This window comes from Erinaceus europaeus, chromosome 1 (assembly GCF_950295315.1).
Source record: "Erinaceus europaeus chromosome 1, mEriEur2.1, whole genome shotgun sequence".
NCBI classification, from domain to species: Eukaryota; Metazoa; Chordata; class Mammalia; order Eulipotyphla; family Erinaceidae; genus Erinaceus; species Erinaceus europaeus.
In genome coordinates this window covers 210,769,282-210,784,824 of record NC_080162.1, presented here as the reverse complement: position 1 = coordinate 210,784,824, position 15,543 = coordinate 210,769,282, and the positions used below count along the sequence as shown (strand labels likewise).

General features: G+C 41.9%; 1 protein-coding gene across 4 annotated transcripts in view; it reads right to left on the bottom strand.

Moving 5' to 3' along the window:
- Nucleotides 1–15,543, bottom strand: part of WASHC5 (WASH complex subunit 5) — a 106,742-nt gene that overhangs the window by 47,585 nt on the left and 43,614 nt on the right. For all 4 annotated transcript variants that reach the window (XM_060201575.1, XM_016195015.2, XM_060201593.1 and 1 more), the window contains exons 13-17: nt 6,376–6,542; nt 6,215–6,290; nt 4,595–4,705; nt 3,711–3,851; nt 2,210–2,290 (exon numbers count right to left, since the gene is read on the bottom strand). In XM_060201575.1, coding sequence (XP_060057558.1) covers nt 2,210–2,290; nt 3,711–3,851; nt 4,595–4,705; nt 6,215–6,290; nt 6,376–6,542 — 576 coding nt within the window. The remainder of the gene's footprint in view (nt 1–2,209; nt 2,291–3,710; nt 3,852–4,594; nt 4,706–6,214; nt 6,291–6,375; nt 6,543–15,543) is intronic.

The window sequence follows — 15,543 nt, the reverse complement described above, 5'->3', positions numbered from 1 at the left end:
TTGCCCGGGAGGGTACTTCCTTGCCATATGAGTAACCCAAGTTTGAGCCTGGCCTCCACCTGCACTGAAGGAGTTTCAGTGCTATGGTATATTTCTATTACTAGGTTTTATAGCACATTTCCTATATGGTCATCACATAAATTGGTCTTAGGTTTTAGTATTAATTACTTTATGAAGTGACAACCTGCATGTCATCTAAAACAAACTGGAATCAGAACTAAAGAGTGTTTAATGGATTCTATTAATACTCTAAGGGGCCCAATGGTATGTTTTACAGTACATCAGAAACCACACATGAAAGTTCAATTTCTAGTTACATTCATTTTCTAAAATTTTATTAACATAAAAGTTATTCTGGCAACTCAATAGGTACATGTTTCTTTTTTTTTTTTTTTAATCAAAAAAGTCCAGAATCTACCTACGTTTGATATATGGAAAAAGGAAAACACTATGAACTACAGGAGTAGGCAATCATTGTCACACAGGGTTACAAATTAAAGTGAGACACCACTTCAACTTCTCAGGAGAGCAAAAATTAGAATAGGTGAATAGTAACAAGTTCTGGCAAAAATGTGGTAGGTAAATGCATAGGAAATAGACTTTTCAGTATTCAGACAAATCTACTATAAATATGCCCGAAGAACCAGTACTGGGTAGTACATTCCAGGTTTGTAGGAAGGTATGTTTTGAGAAGCTCATCTTAACATCTTGTTTTAAAAAATAAGGGGGCTACTGGAACCAAAATGGGCAGCATAGATGTCTGTGTCTAGGTAAATGGCTAGCAAAATGTGACAAATCAGCAGGAAGCAGCCAGCTACCTGAATGAAAGTTAAGTTTTTTTTTTTTTTCCTCCTCCAGGGTTATTGCTGGGCTCGGTGCCTGCACCATGAATCCACCGCTCCTGGAGGCCATTTTTTTTCCCCCTTTTGTTGCCCTTGTAGCTTCGTTGTGGTTATTATTATTGCCCTTGTTGACGCAATTCATTGTTGGATAGGACAGAGAGAAATGGAGAGAGGAGGGGAAGACAGAGAAGGGGAGAGAAAGATAGACACCTGCAGACCTGCTTCACCGCCTGTGAAGCGACTCCCCTGCAGGTGGGGAGCCAGGGGCTCGAACCAGGATCCTTACGCCGGTCCCTGCGCTTTGCACCACATGCGCTTAACCCACTGTGCCACTGCCCGACCCCCGACAGTTAAGTTTTAAAAGCAATAATTAAGGGACAGCAAGGCAGCTCACCTACAAGGTGTGCTTGCATTGTCATGTGCACAACTGAGGCTCAAGCCTGGTCCTCACTGTACTGAGAAACTGGTGTCCTGGTTTCCTTCCCTACCTGCCTTTGCTTCTCTCTCTCTCTGAAAAAAGCTGACTCCGAGGAGTAGAGCCCCAGTGATAGCAAAAAAAGTAATAACTATTGAGAAAGGTTAAAAAAAGGAGACTCAGAGCATACAACTATCTAGGTATATAAAATATGCCTATGTAAACTAACACCACCTGTCAAAATATTATTATTTCCATTTTTATATTTAAGAACAAATTATAGTGACTCTGTGTGCTACAGTCATGACAACGGCCTGTGAGGAGAGGAATAAGACTTTCTCAGTTCTCTGTTGCTGAGTGAGACAAGCATAAAAATATTAAAAAGGGTGGGTAAAAGGTAGCTTATCTGGTACAGTGTGTACTAGGCCACACATGAGGACTAGGTTCAAGGCCCTTGATGGCATCACATGGGAACACCAGGCATGATAATGGTTGTGGTATCTCTTCTCCTCTCTCTGTCTCTCCCGCTCTAACTTAAAATGTAAAATAAAAGAAGAGAACACACACATACACCACTGGCAGGAGTGGGATTACGTGAGTATGAAGCCCTACATACCAAACACACAAATATAAAACTGACAGAAAGGGTATGGTGGAGAGAAGTGTTTTAAAAGAGCCATCTATTGTGTCTAAGTGAAGTAAATAATTTTATTATTTTTGTTTTTACAAAAATTTAATTAGGTTTTCTTAGATTTAAAATGAACACTTTTGTAATAGAATAAACATTACTTTTATGTTTTCTTCCTCAATCAACAAATGAAGATCAGAACTGATAATGAAATGGTTAGGGACAGATAACATCACTTCCTGTTCCCCACAGGATAAGTTCCACAGTGAACCAAACTACTAAGTCTTACTATATGGCCACAGAGACCAGCAGCAGAACTGTTACCTTGATGATGCCAACCAAAGTTGTTTTCATCATTAAGATGCCTTCAGTAAAAATGGAAATAGCATGAGTAAGCTTGGCAACCTTTAACAAAGAGAAAGAGGTTAATGCAATATTGCTCATTGCTACGGGCAGCTACAATAATTGGCTAGTAGTTCTGGAGTAACAAAGACAGAGGAAGGAGGGTGTAGCATTAGGACCCATGTGCACACTACCTGGCCAGAGGTGAGATTTAGTGGTTTAACTGGAAGAAACCTGCTAGACACATTAGGTAGTTTAGTCAGAAGACACTAATTCCTCTAACCTTTGACCAACCATTTATTTCCCTTTGGGCTTTTCATGAAGAACATGTGTGTGTGTGTGTGTGTGTGTGTGTGTGTGTGTGTTGGGGGGGCTGGGGGGATCAATGATACAGAAGAAAAGGCTCATGGAGAATCTGAGCAGGCAATCTCCTCATGTCTCCACATTCTCCCAAGCCAAACCAGGAGACATCAACAAAGTAGACCAATGTTATATCTTTGCCATCAGAAACAATGTGGGATTTCCAAACTTGAAAATGTGAATTCCATAAATAAAAATTTAAAAAAAGTGAATTTCTGATGTGTTATGCCAAAGGATATGAAATTGACACTAGATAATTTTTTTTCAATTTTCAAGTGTTTCTATGTCTCCTTTAATTTTGTTATTGCAATCTTTAATTATACGTTGGCAGGGGGAGCAGAGGTTTTTGAGAAGAACCACCTCTGAGACTTGTTTGACCACTGAGCACTGGGTATAGCAGGTTATAGGAAACAGTTCAGGAAATACGGATTATTCCTTTTTTTGAGCTGTTTTAATTTTCACTTATTTATTTAATATTGGATAGAGACAGAGAGAAACTAAGTAGAGGGGGAGATAGAGAGGAAAAGAGACAGAGAGACACCTGCAGCCCTGCTTCACCACCTGTGAAGCTTTCCCCCTGTAGGTGGGGACCAGGAGCTTGAACCTGGCTCCTTGTGCACTGCAATGTGTGTGCTTAACCAGGTGCATCACTTCCTGCTCCCCTTTCTATATAAAAGACTTTACATCTTTATTTGAGAGAGAGAGAGAAATCGAGAGACAACCAATGCATTATTCTAGCACACAAAATGCTGGGAGTCAAACACAGGACCTCACACTGGCAATTCCAGGGCTCTAGCACTGTGAACCCCCAGGCCACATGAATTACTATCCAGGCCACCATTAGCTGCACAAAGCAAGAGTCTGAATTTGAATGGCCTAGGCAATGCTGCCCAAAGAGAAGTGCTGAATAAGTGTGGTGACATTTATTCAAAAGAAAAATGACTACCTAGGTCTCCTTCCACTGAGAATGTTCAGTCACGCAAGACCCCAAAAGACACTAGAACACTGTAACAAACTGCACTCAACAAGTGGTCCAGTTGGCATAGGCCTCTGGGCCACACAGACCTGACCTCTGCTGGCCTGAGGTTAAATGCTGTGAGGAAGAGTCAGAGGAACCTGTCACCTCGTATCTTGGGCCGAGCTGAGCATAGTCACGCAGCTTGTCTTTGTCTAGGCGGGTCGGGACTTCAATGATAGCGTGGGTTTGAAGCTTTATGATCTTCAAAAGAGAAGTGAACATGCTTTCTGGGATGATCTGCAAAACCTTTTGTGGGAAGTTGAGGAAGAAAAAAAAACACAGTTAAACCAGCATTTTGCTTTTCTTAGCTGACAAAACACTAGGATGACAGGAAGGGCAACCACATGCAGTTGGTTACTTGATGTGGGAAGGGAGGCTGTGGGGCTGAACGAGTATTGCTAACACTGCTCTCAGGCATGGGACTTCAGCACGACTTGCTTACAGGACATAAAGTGAATATGCACAGAAATACTGTAAAAGGACTTAACACTTCTATACCACATTTTTAAAAGACTGGGCTTCAGAGATGCTAAATTATATGGCTTAAGCATTCAGCTAGGATGTGACACAGGACAGTTTTGTACCTAGGTATGTCTAGTCCCATGATACACTGTAAGTTACTAAAACAAAGGTTAAATTCCTCAAACAATATAAGGTATGACTAGAGTCTAGATCTGGCTGATCTACTACCTAGCTCTATGACTTTGGAGAAATTACTAAAGCCTGTTTCTGTTTTTCCCCCTCCATAAAAAGGAATGGATATCACAAACATTTAAAAAACAGGTGCTAACTCTGAAAGTAAAAACATACCATTATTTCCAGAGTGCTGGTGAGAATAAATTTATTTTCAGGTATTAAGACTTTCAGCAATCAAAGAAAGAAAAGGGGAAAGGAACACAGGTATACCTTTCACAGGGCTTAAAGACAGCTTTGGTATTTAAAATACGGGTTAGTTGTCAACAAAACAAGGTTCATCATGAATTTCTTACCTTTCTCACATAGGATACCAATTCACCAGAATAATATTGAGAGACACTGAGAAGGTCAGGGCTATTTGCTTGATTAATACGAAGAAGGGGTAGGTCAAGGGCAGAAGCAAGCTGAAAGAAAAAGATGTATTTGCTTCTATTCTCAAAAGTCCTAAAATATCTTTCCAGAAATAGTAACAAACAAAACCCCTGGGCTTTTCCCAAGAGAGAGTAACAAATACTGCAATTCATCAATGTCATTAGTAGTTTCTGGCTATGTAAAATGGATGAATGAATGAATGAATGAATGACTAAGTAAGTCACCTGCTATCGGAATGTTCTCAAGCTGTGGTCTCTGTTCAGCAAGCATCACCATCACCTGCGCACTTGCTCTAGCAATTCTAGAGAAGCTGAGTCTTGGACACCAATGCAGACTGACTTGCTAAGAACTCTGGCAAAGGGGTCAACCATGTTCAGACATGTTTTCCAGATGATAATCATGTGTGCTCAAGTCTGTGACTGTGCTGAGTTCTGACTGAAGGACTACTGTATTTGGTCCAGTCTAAAATTACATGACTTGGTTGAAAATACTATTATTTTATGTACCAGTAGGAGAGGGCCAGTGATTATGAACCACATGCCCAACTGGAGATGCTAAAATGCAGAAGTCTGTCTTTGAGTAAATAGCTTGTTCATTGATCATAAAATGTAAAACTGCAATGGGAGCAAGGACCAGGCCTGTGCTGTTCATCACTACACCCTTCAGATGAGACTTTAGTTTGCAGCACAGACTTAATAAGAACTATTTCAATGAATGAGCAAAACGACTTAATTTGTGTCGTGAGATGTATGACCTACAGGACCTGCACTTTTAGAATGCTAGGACTTTTGGAAAGTTGATTCTTTCCATGCTCTAAAACTACTAACTTTATAGATGTATGTATCATGACCCATGAACTGACACAATGTCTGCTCATTTAAAAATACTAAGTAGGGTTTGAGTGAAATATCTACAAGGAGAAGTTCTGCTAGGTACTCTTTTTTTTTTTTTTTGGTAGGGAACAAATTAATAAAGTTGTTTAGAATTTTCACTTAAAAATCTCTCTCCTTTCAAAAGCAAATTTCTGTCATTTTTTAAAATTATGCCCTTCTGAAAAAGTTGCTAACAACTCTGTTTATAAAATACTTAAATTATCCAATTTTTTTCTCCTTTTTATTTTTTGATAGAAAAGAGAGAAACTGAGAGGGGAGGGGAGACAGAAAGTCACCTGCAGACCTGCCTCACCACTCATGGAGCATCCCCCCGCAGGTGGGGAGCGGGGGCTTGATCCTGGTTCCTTGAGCATGGTAAGTATGCACTCAGTCAGGTGCACGACTCATGGTCCCAATTATATACTTCAATGAAATCTTAGACTGGACTAATGAATGTGCAGTATGTCCTTAACAGTGTCGAGTAGACCTGCACATCTAGTCAGCTGGTGTGTGCGAGGCAGGCCCTCAAGCATCTAGTTTCACTCAACACCAGTTCTCAACAACGGTGGAGCAAAATCATGTTGAATCAAAGCATGTCAACCGAGGACCTGCTACAATAATAAAGGACTTTTCCCCAGTAATCAAGACTGTGACCTGTTCTGTGCTCACCTTTAGGAATGTGGCTCTGAGCTGGGTCACCATGGACGGATTAGCTCTTATGCTGTCTTGCATGATGGACGTGAAACTGTGAAGAGAGATAACTAGAGTAAGGAGATGTTGGCAGTAGTCTTCACTAAGGCAAGTGTCAGGTGGTCAGGTGGCCACATTACCTGTCAATCAACTGCCAAGCAAAGGAAAGATCTCCAACAATCTGCATTGTGATCAAGACTTCCTCTTTGATATTAATGGTTCGTATCATTTGGTGGAGGAACTTGCGAGTGTCAGCAAGAAACTGACACACTTGGAGATTTGATTCCAGTTGGTGAAACTCTTGAACCTGTGTTACATGAATATATTTAATTTCAAATGGTCCATATGATTTTTCTTAAAAAATTCAAATAAAGCATACTATGTTACTGACAATTTCTTAAACTTTTATTGCAAACTATAATTACAGAAATGTCTCAGCAAAATCACAAAACGCAGATTTCTAGAATTAGAAAAAAAAAAAAGATAGTTCATCTGCTTTGCCATGTAACCCAGGTAAAGCTCCCACCAAAGCCCAATGTAGCAGGGGGACCTTCAGTGTGGTATACCTCTCTCACCTCCCTTCCTCTCTCCTTTCTTCTCTCTTTCTCCCTCCCTCTCTCCCTTCCCTCTCCTCTCCTTCCCCTCCCCCTCCCCCTCTTTGAAAAAGCTGGGGCTGGAGAGTGAGATTCTGGTAAGAAAGGAAAAAAATGCCCTTTATAGCTTATCATGTACATAAGTGAATGTGATCATTTTCATTTATTTATTTTGAATGGAGTCTCTCTTGCATGCATGATTGCATCAGTCCTGAATTTTTCATTCTTTTAATTTCAGATATGTGTAGAGGGGAGGAGGAACCACAGCACTGAAGCTCCCCCTTGTGATGCTAAGGCACAGAGCTGGGCTAGATGCCTGGCAAAATAGGCCCTACTGGATGAGCTACCTTCCAGCTCCACCTGCCGGGATAGCCTAAGGGTGCTTCGTCCCAAGCAAGTGCTCTATGGGTTGGAGAGAACTCAACTGGAGCCAACCGAGGCTGCTGCGTGGAAGAGGGATCAGGAACTCGTGCCGCACTAATGTCGCAGGAGATACACTCTGAAACTCTTGGAGCCGGAAAACAATTCCAAGTGATTTTACTCAGAAAAGCAGCTTATATACTAGCCAAGTAGGGTGGAAACAGGGTGTGACTTAGAGAGGGTGGAGCGAAAAGAGATTGGTGAAAATCAGGGTGTGACAAGGAGAGGGGGCGGAGCAGACGAGAATTCTACCACTGAACCACCAATGCCCTGGAGGGAGGGTGGTGCTTAGTTAACAGTGGTTTATGTAAATAGACTGCAGCTTTGAGTAGGATCAAGCCAATGCCATGCAGGCATGCTGGTGCTTAGTTAAGCAGGATTAGAGACAGAAGCTTTAAGCCAGGGGAGCTGGCATACTACCCAACATCTCCCCCTTTATTTTTAACTAATGGCCATAGTATCAGGAGTGCGGGGCACTTTGTGAGGCAGGGAGACTGATAAGAGGCACACCTTTTGGGTTCTACTGTCCCTTCTTGCTCAACCTCTCCGTAGAGAGAGAGACTAACAGGATTGACACACCCCTCAGGCTCAAGCCCTTTCAAGCTCAACCACATCCTCACAATTACCTAATATCTCCCTCTTACTTAATGGCCATGTATAATTGGGTCAATGTCTGTAAAACGCTTCATCTCTGTCAGGGGAAAAGCAGCATAGGGATGATCAGAAACCTGTGGAGAAGAAACCTGAATGATAGCATGTAAGTGTCTTCAAAAAGAACTAGCACAAGACAGGGAGGGATAAGTAAGAGTAGCAAAGGATAGAGTGAGACTGAGGAGAGGTCTGGTAGGCGGAGAGAAGGGCTGCGTGGTGGGGGTCTGATAAGCCAAGGGGCTAGAGGGATGATCTGGTGTTGCAAAGTCCTGAGTCAGCTGGCGGAAAGTTCCATGGATTGCTACAGTCAGTCCTCAAGAAGTCCAGCAGTATAAAGGGAGTGTCCACAGGTGTACCAGCAAGTCCAATAGAAGTGTCAGTCCAATGTCAACGACCAGGGAAAAAATGCTTACAGGACATTTTGGGGGGCCCTCCAAAAATGTCCTGTATAGAGAATTTGTATTTTAACTTAGGAGATGATGAACTGTCACATTGAATATTTAGAGTTTTACCTTAAACACTCAAGTTACTTTACTGAATTAATTTTACCTCTCCTGGTAAGAATGTAGCTTCAAAGTTACACTTTAACTGTTAAGTTAGTGTTTACCAAACTTGAAACACACTTATTAAACATGTAGTTTATAACACACAGGAGAAAAACTTGTAACTAAGACATTATTTCAAACGCGAATTTAGATCTACTGTCATAGTTGAACCATCTTTACTCACACAGTTTAAGACTAAACATTTCATATTTATACTAAGACATAAAAAAGAAATCAAAAAGAGGAAAAAACTATTTTTGGACTGTTTCTGGACGTCTCCAGAAACTCTGGCTGGGTCCAGCAGTTTTTTAATAAAGTCAATTAACTTTCAGAGTACTCTGAGCACAATGGGTCATACAAAAAATTTTGGTCACTCAATTTTTTTTTAACTCACTCACTCACAAAACATAACTGGCCAGTCATAGCATAAGACATGGGGGGGGGGGAGGAAGAGTTCTGTGAATCAGATTTTTTAGATTCTGCCATGTTGTATTATGGATCCTGGGGTGCATCCTGCAGCCAGTCCTCTTGCAGCCAGTCCTTTTGCAGTGTTTCTTGTTCTTCAGGGATATCAGCGCCATCATGTGGTTATTGCCGGATATGGCAGGCAGGAACCCAAACAGGTTTGGTATAATTTTGTGGAAAAACACATGCGAAATCCCTCCCCATAGTCAACAGGGGGTCAGGTCCTTTCCAAATTTTATCAAGGGGGTCTTTCCATTTGACTTTACTAGCTGGGAGGGTGGGTGGTGTTTGCCAATGAAGAATAATAGGTTGGTCTGAGTTTTTGTAAATATTAAAGAGATTTAATGTAGTTAAGGGTTTTGCCAGCTGGATATTGGGGGGGTACATTTCCCATTTTTCTTTATTTGAGCCTTAAAAGTTTGATGGGCCCTCTCGACAATGCCTTGTCCCTTGTTCTGTTTTGGCAGACAAGTGTTCGGTTTCTCCGGCAGCGGCTTCTCCAGCGGCATCCACTTCCGTGACTCCTTCCCCCACTGATACCTCGTCATCAAACCAAGTCCACACCTTCCCGGTAATTGTGGGCCCCAATAAACAGAACCCTCAGGTGTGGCATCCATACTACTCCAAAGCAATGAAAGAACTCAGGTAGGCAGTGAAGGAGAACGGAATCCATGCCACATGGACCAAGTCCATTTCATGAGGCTTTTTCCAGCACCTTAATACCCCCCAAGGTTGGAGGGACTTAGCTCTTGCTGCACTCCCAGACCCCCCTCTACCTGCAATGGGAGGCATGCTTTCGTGATGAATGCTCAAAACAAACCCATAAAAATAGTCACAAACAGCTGCAATGGAATTTTGATGCACTGTTTGGAGTGGGAGAGTTTGAAACTGGAATTCAGAATGCAGAAGCCAAATTTCCAGCTGTTATTTTGAACAGGTATGCATCTGTGCAACACAAGCATGGGAGAGGTTAACCCCATCCACAGGAGAGGCCTCAGTCCCCATTAACTCCCTTCGCCAAGAAACTGATGAATCCCTAGCTAACTTCATTGCCAGGGTGCGGTCAACCATAGAGAGACTTATAATCCTGAAGTCCGTTCTCTCCTCCTGCGTTCTATTGTCTGGGATGGCATGATTCCCCAATTCTGTCAGGCAAGCCTCAGTCTTAAACACTAACACCCAGATAATTGGATTTTAGCGACACAGGAACTTAGACCAGGCTCTTATGGGGCACCCATTATGACACAGGCTTATGCAGTTAACCAACATAATCAAAACGGGGCCTGCTTTCAGTGCGATCGCCAAGGGCATTGGCGTAACCAATGTCCAGATAAGCCGTGACCCTGCTTCCAGTTAGGACAACCATGCCTCCAGTCAGGGCAATCACGCCTCCAGTAAGGGCAGCCATGCCTCCAGTCAGGACAACCCCGCCTTCAGTCAGGGACCCAGAGGCCAAGAACACATTGTCCTAGATGTCAGAAAGGTTTTCATTGGAGGAGAGATTGTTGGTCCAAGTTTCATAAAGATGGCACATCCCTGAATGGTACAAATTCAGGGCCTGAGATTTTGTGGACCACTCCTGTTTTAGAACGAGGTCACCCTACTATGACAGTAAGGATTGGCAATATTCCTTTTAAATGTTTGATTGACACGGGGGCAGAAAAGATGATTTTCAGGCAAGCAGAGGTTCCCCAGAATTGGGAACTCCTCCCAGGACCCCATTTACACGGAGTTGGAAGGTTGACCCGAGCCTTTCTCTCACGAGATTTGCTCATGTGGGAAGACCCTGAAGGGACTACTGGATACTTTGCCCTTTGGTAGCTGATATTAGCACCAACCTACTGGGCAGGGATCTTCTGGATTGTCTTGATGTTAGGATATCCACAGATGCCACTGCAGAGCATAACACCCACTACTGCGAGACTAGATCTAATCAGCACCCTCAATACTAACTGCCACTGTTCATAACCAAACTCCCTGCTTAGACTCGCTTTCTAATGAGCCTGTCTGTGTGGAACAGTGGCCTTTGCCTAGGGAGAACCTAGAAATTTTAAAAGAGGTCGTCCGAGAGCAGTTGTCCTTGGGACACATTTGTCATTCTCGAAGCCCATGGAATACTCCTGTCTTTGTGATTAAAAAGTGCTCAGGAAAATGGCGCCTCCTCCAAGATCTCCGTGCGGTTAATAAAACCATGCAGGTCTGGGGCTCCCCCCAAAGGGGTTTGCCTCTTGCTTCTGCAATTCCCACGGGAATTCCAATCATAGCTATTGATATACAGGATTGTTTTTTCTCTATTCCCTTGCATCCGCAAGACTGTAATTGTTTTGCCGTCTCGATTCCTTCTATTAATAATGACAACCCTGCCGATAGATTTGAATCGGTGGTACTACCCCAGGGCATGGCCAATAGTCCTACAATTTGTCAAGAGGCTGTTGTATCTGCCCTTTTTCCATATATTCAAAAGGGCCTTAATGTTTTTCACTAAATGGATGACATCTTAATATGGGGAGAATTAGATACAGATCTCTGTGCTCTATGTGATTTTCTCATTCCTGCCTTAAAGAAAAGCGGCCTTAATGCAGCTCCTGAGAAGATACAGCTAATTCCTCCAATGTCTTTCTTAGGTTCAGAGATTTCTCTAACGCAAATTCATCCCTTGAAACCTAGTGTTACTTTTCCTTCTAACCTTACTCTTGCTTCTTTACAAAGTTTCCTTGGAAATTTAAATTGGCTTAGGCAGTATCTTTATCTGCCTACTAGCTTCCTCCAACCACTGTTTGACCTGTTAAAAGGAGACAAACAGCCCTCCTCAAAACGTGTGTTAACTCCTGAGGCTTCCTTGGCACTGGAAAGGGTTAACCAGGCCCTCCAGGACATGCACCTCATTTGATTCTCACCCTCCTCTCTGGTAAACCTTCTAATCTTTAACTCCAACCCCACAGTAATGGGGGCACTGTGGCAGAACCATGGGGTTCTTGAGTGGCTTCATAAGCCAGTAGGCAGAGCTCCAAGACTCCTCACTGAGATAGACGCATTAGCATTCATGCTTACCAAGGAAGAAACAGGTCTGTGCAGGTTTTAGGGAAAGAACCGGATTTAATTATTCTTCCTTTTTCTCTCACATATAGAGTGGCTCATACGCCATCATTCCCGTTTTGCCATAAGCTTCATGGGGTTTCCAGGACAAATAGATAAACATTTTCCTTCTAATAAATTGATAGCTTTTTTACCTCTTTTGCTCTAGTAGTACCTAAACTTTTCTCTTGAGATCCCACCCCCTCTGATGCTACAGTCTTCACTGATGGTGGAATAAAGGTAGCTGCTGCTCTTATTTATTACTCAGACAAACAATCCCCTAAACCTCTCTTTACTGAGCTTCCTGATAATTCTCCTCAGTACAAAGAACTTTATGCTGTCTTTCTTGCATCAAAAGCTGTACCAGAATCCTTCAACCTTTTTTCTGACAGTGTGTATACTGTTAACTTACTTCCATGGCTTGCTCATTCTTATGTGAAAATTGATGACAACCCACTTTCCCCTCTCTTGATTCATTCGCCTCTATGTTGTCTTCGAACCCAACCACTATACGTTCAACACCTTTGTTCCCACAGCCCTCTTCCTGGTTCCCTGTCCAAAGGGAATGCTGCAGCTGACAGCCTTGCCTCCACAGGAACTCTCCTAGTCTCTGTCTCTGATCCTGCTGACTTTCATTCCCTAACCCATGTTAATCTTAAAGGCCTTCGTGCTCGACTTCCTGATGTTCCTTTACCACAGTTGAAACATATTCTTGCTACATGTTTTTACTGTGCAAGTCTCATAAAAACACCTGCTATTCAAACTCTGGGGCTAACCCCCGAGGCTTAAAAGCCAACGCTCTTTGGAAAATTGATGTCACCCACATACCAAACTTTGGCAAACAAAAATACGTGTTTGACTCAACTGATACCTTTTCTAAATTTATGTGGGCGACAGCTCAGACGGGAGAAAGCTCTAAAAAGCTTATAAGCCATATGCTCTCCTGTTTTGTTGTAATGGGCTTACCTCTTCAACTGAAAACTGACAATTGGTCTATGTTTACCAGCAAACAATTTAAAGATTTTTGTTCCCTTTGGAACATTACTCATACCACAGGCATTCTCTATAATCCACAGGGACAAGGCATTGTTGAGAAGGCTCATCAAACCCTTAAGGCTCAATTAAACAAAGATAAAAGAGGAATGTACGCCCCCAATATCCAGCTAGTAAAAACCTTAACTACATTAAATCTCTTTAATATTTACAATAACTCAGACCTACCTCCTATTATTCTTGATTGGCAAACACCATCCATCCTCCCAGCTATTAAGGTCAAATGGAAAAACCCACTCGATAAAATTTGGAAAGGGCCTATTGACCATGGGGAGGGGTTTCACATGCGTTTTTCCACAGAATTACTCCAAACCTGTCTGGGTTCCTGCCCACCATGTCCGACAATACCCACATGATGGCACTGCTATCCCTGAAGAACAAGAAATACTATAAGAGGAGTAGATGCAGGATGCATCCGAGGATCCATAATATGACATGGCGGAATCTGGAAAATCTGGCTTACAGATTCTCTCTCCTACCCCTTCTCCAGATGTCTTATGTTATGATTGTCCAGTTGTGTTTTGTGAGTGTGTTGAATGACCAAAAATTTTTGTATGACCTATCTGCTCAGAGTACTCTAAATCTTAATTGACTTTATATAAAAATGTTGGACGCAGCCAAGGTTTCTGGAGATGTCCAGAAATATTCCAAAATTTTTTTTCTCTCTTTTGATTTTTTATATATAAGTCTTGGTATATATGTAAAGTACTTAGTCTTTAACTGTGTGAGTAAAGACAGATAAATCTGTTTTTAAAATGATATGTTTTCATAACAAAAGTTTTTCTCCTCCTGTGTGTTATAACTAAATGTTTATAGGTATGTTTTGAGTTTGGTAATCACTAACTTAACGGTTAAAAGTGTAACCTTGAAGCTACATTATTACCAGACAAGGTAAAATTAATTTGCTAAAAATAACTAACTAAGGTAAAGTCTAAATATTTAACGTGACAATACATCCCCAAAAGTAAAATGCAAATTCTCTATACAGGGTGCTTTTGGAGGGCCCCCAAAAATTCCCTGTAGAGTATCTTGTGGAAATTAATCCATAACAGATCTGGCATCAATATGACACTGTAAATGTTAAAACCATTGTCACTAACATGTGCTAACTCTCTAAGTAAACTGAGTCTGTTTATAGTCCAAAGTAAAATGGTTAAAAACCAGTATAACTAAAATTTTTAACTAAAATTGGTCTAAAGATCCTCCTGTAGAGTGTGCTACAAGAAATCACATTAAATGACCTTTAAACAAAATCATAGATACTTAAACTAATTATAATCACTGAGATATCAATTACAGTAAATCTCTAACTTGTTATAAGTTTTATTTTTTTCACTAATAAGTGCTTACAACTACCTAGCCTTCACATGAAGAATCATCTGTTCATATGGTAAGGTTATTAAACTATAAAAAGTTCCTCCATATACAACTTATGTGAATTAACAACATTCACGTATTCTTCTACACTTAACTGATGTATCTCGTCTTGCCACTATAGGCCTGCCTTTGTCAGCCAACAATTTAAAGATATTTTTCTTTATAACATCACCCATGCCACGGACATCTCTTACTGCCCCCAAAGACAAATGGCTGTTGAGAAGGCCTGCCAAATGCCTAGGCTCAATTAAAAAAATTATAATAATAAATAAATAGGGAAGAAACATCCCCCAATACTCAGTTGGCTAACGCACCAAACCTCTTCTATAAAAAATTCAAATCAGATGCCCTGCTAACCACGAGAAGCAGATTGTGTTTCTTTCACAGGAATCCCAGGAAAAACCATCTGGACGACCCCTGCACACTCTGACAATCACCCACTAGACGGCACGACTACAGTGGCACACCCCCCGAAACCCTAGATGAAACCTGATGCTATCTAAAGAACCTGATTCACAGACTCCAAGGACAGAACTTTTTTACTGCCTGTCTGCCATTCCTGCTTATGCTTTGCCTGTCATGTTTTGGTGGTTCCAGCTCACTCTCTATAGAAAAGTGGAATTCCAGCGGCTGACCTTCCTCATGCAGCGTTTCATCCCCTGCCATTTCTCCCCCTAGTCGCCTACTTTGGACTGACATTTCTATTGGACTTGCTGGTTTACCCTTTGGACACTTTATATAATTTTACAACAGCTTCCTTCCCTTCACGCTGCTGGCTTTTCAAAGACTGACCCTGACTAGTTCATAGACTTTGCAGACTGTTGCCTTGAGGACTATACAATGCCAAATAGCCCCTCTGCTTGGCGGGCCATGCCCTCCCACCTACAGGTCCTTCCCTTTGAGGCATGAAACGCCCCCTCATTATGAACCCTTGCCTCCCCCAGTGACAGGGAACGTTCCTTTGCACACCAAGCCTTCCCTTGACATCACACTGGCTCTTACTGTTCCCCTACTTGTCCTTTCATATTTTGTTATATCATTCAGGTTTATGCCCAAAAGGTTTCTGCTCATCCCTATACTACTATTCCTCTGTCACAGATGGAGTCTTTTACAGACATTGACCCATCCT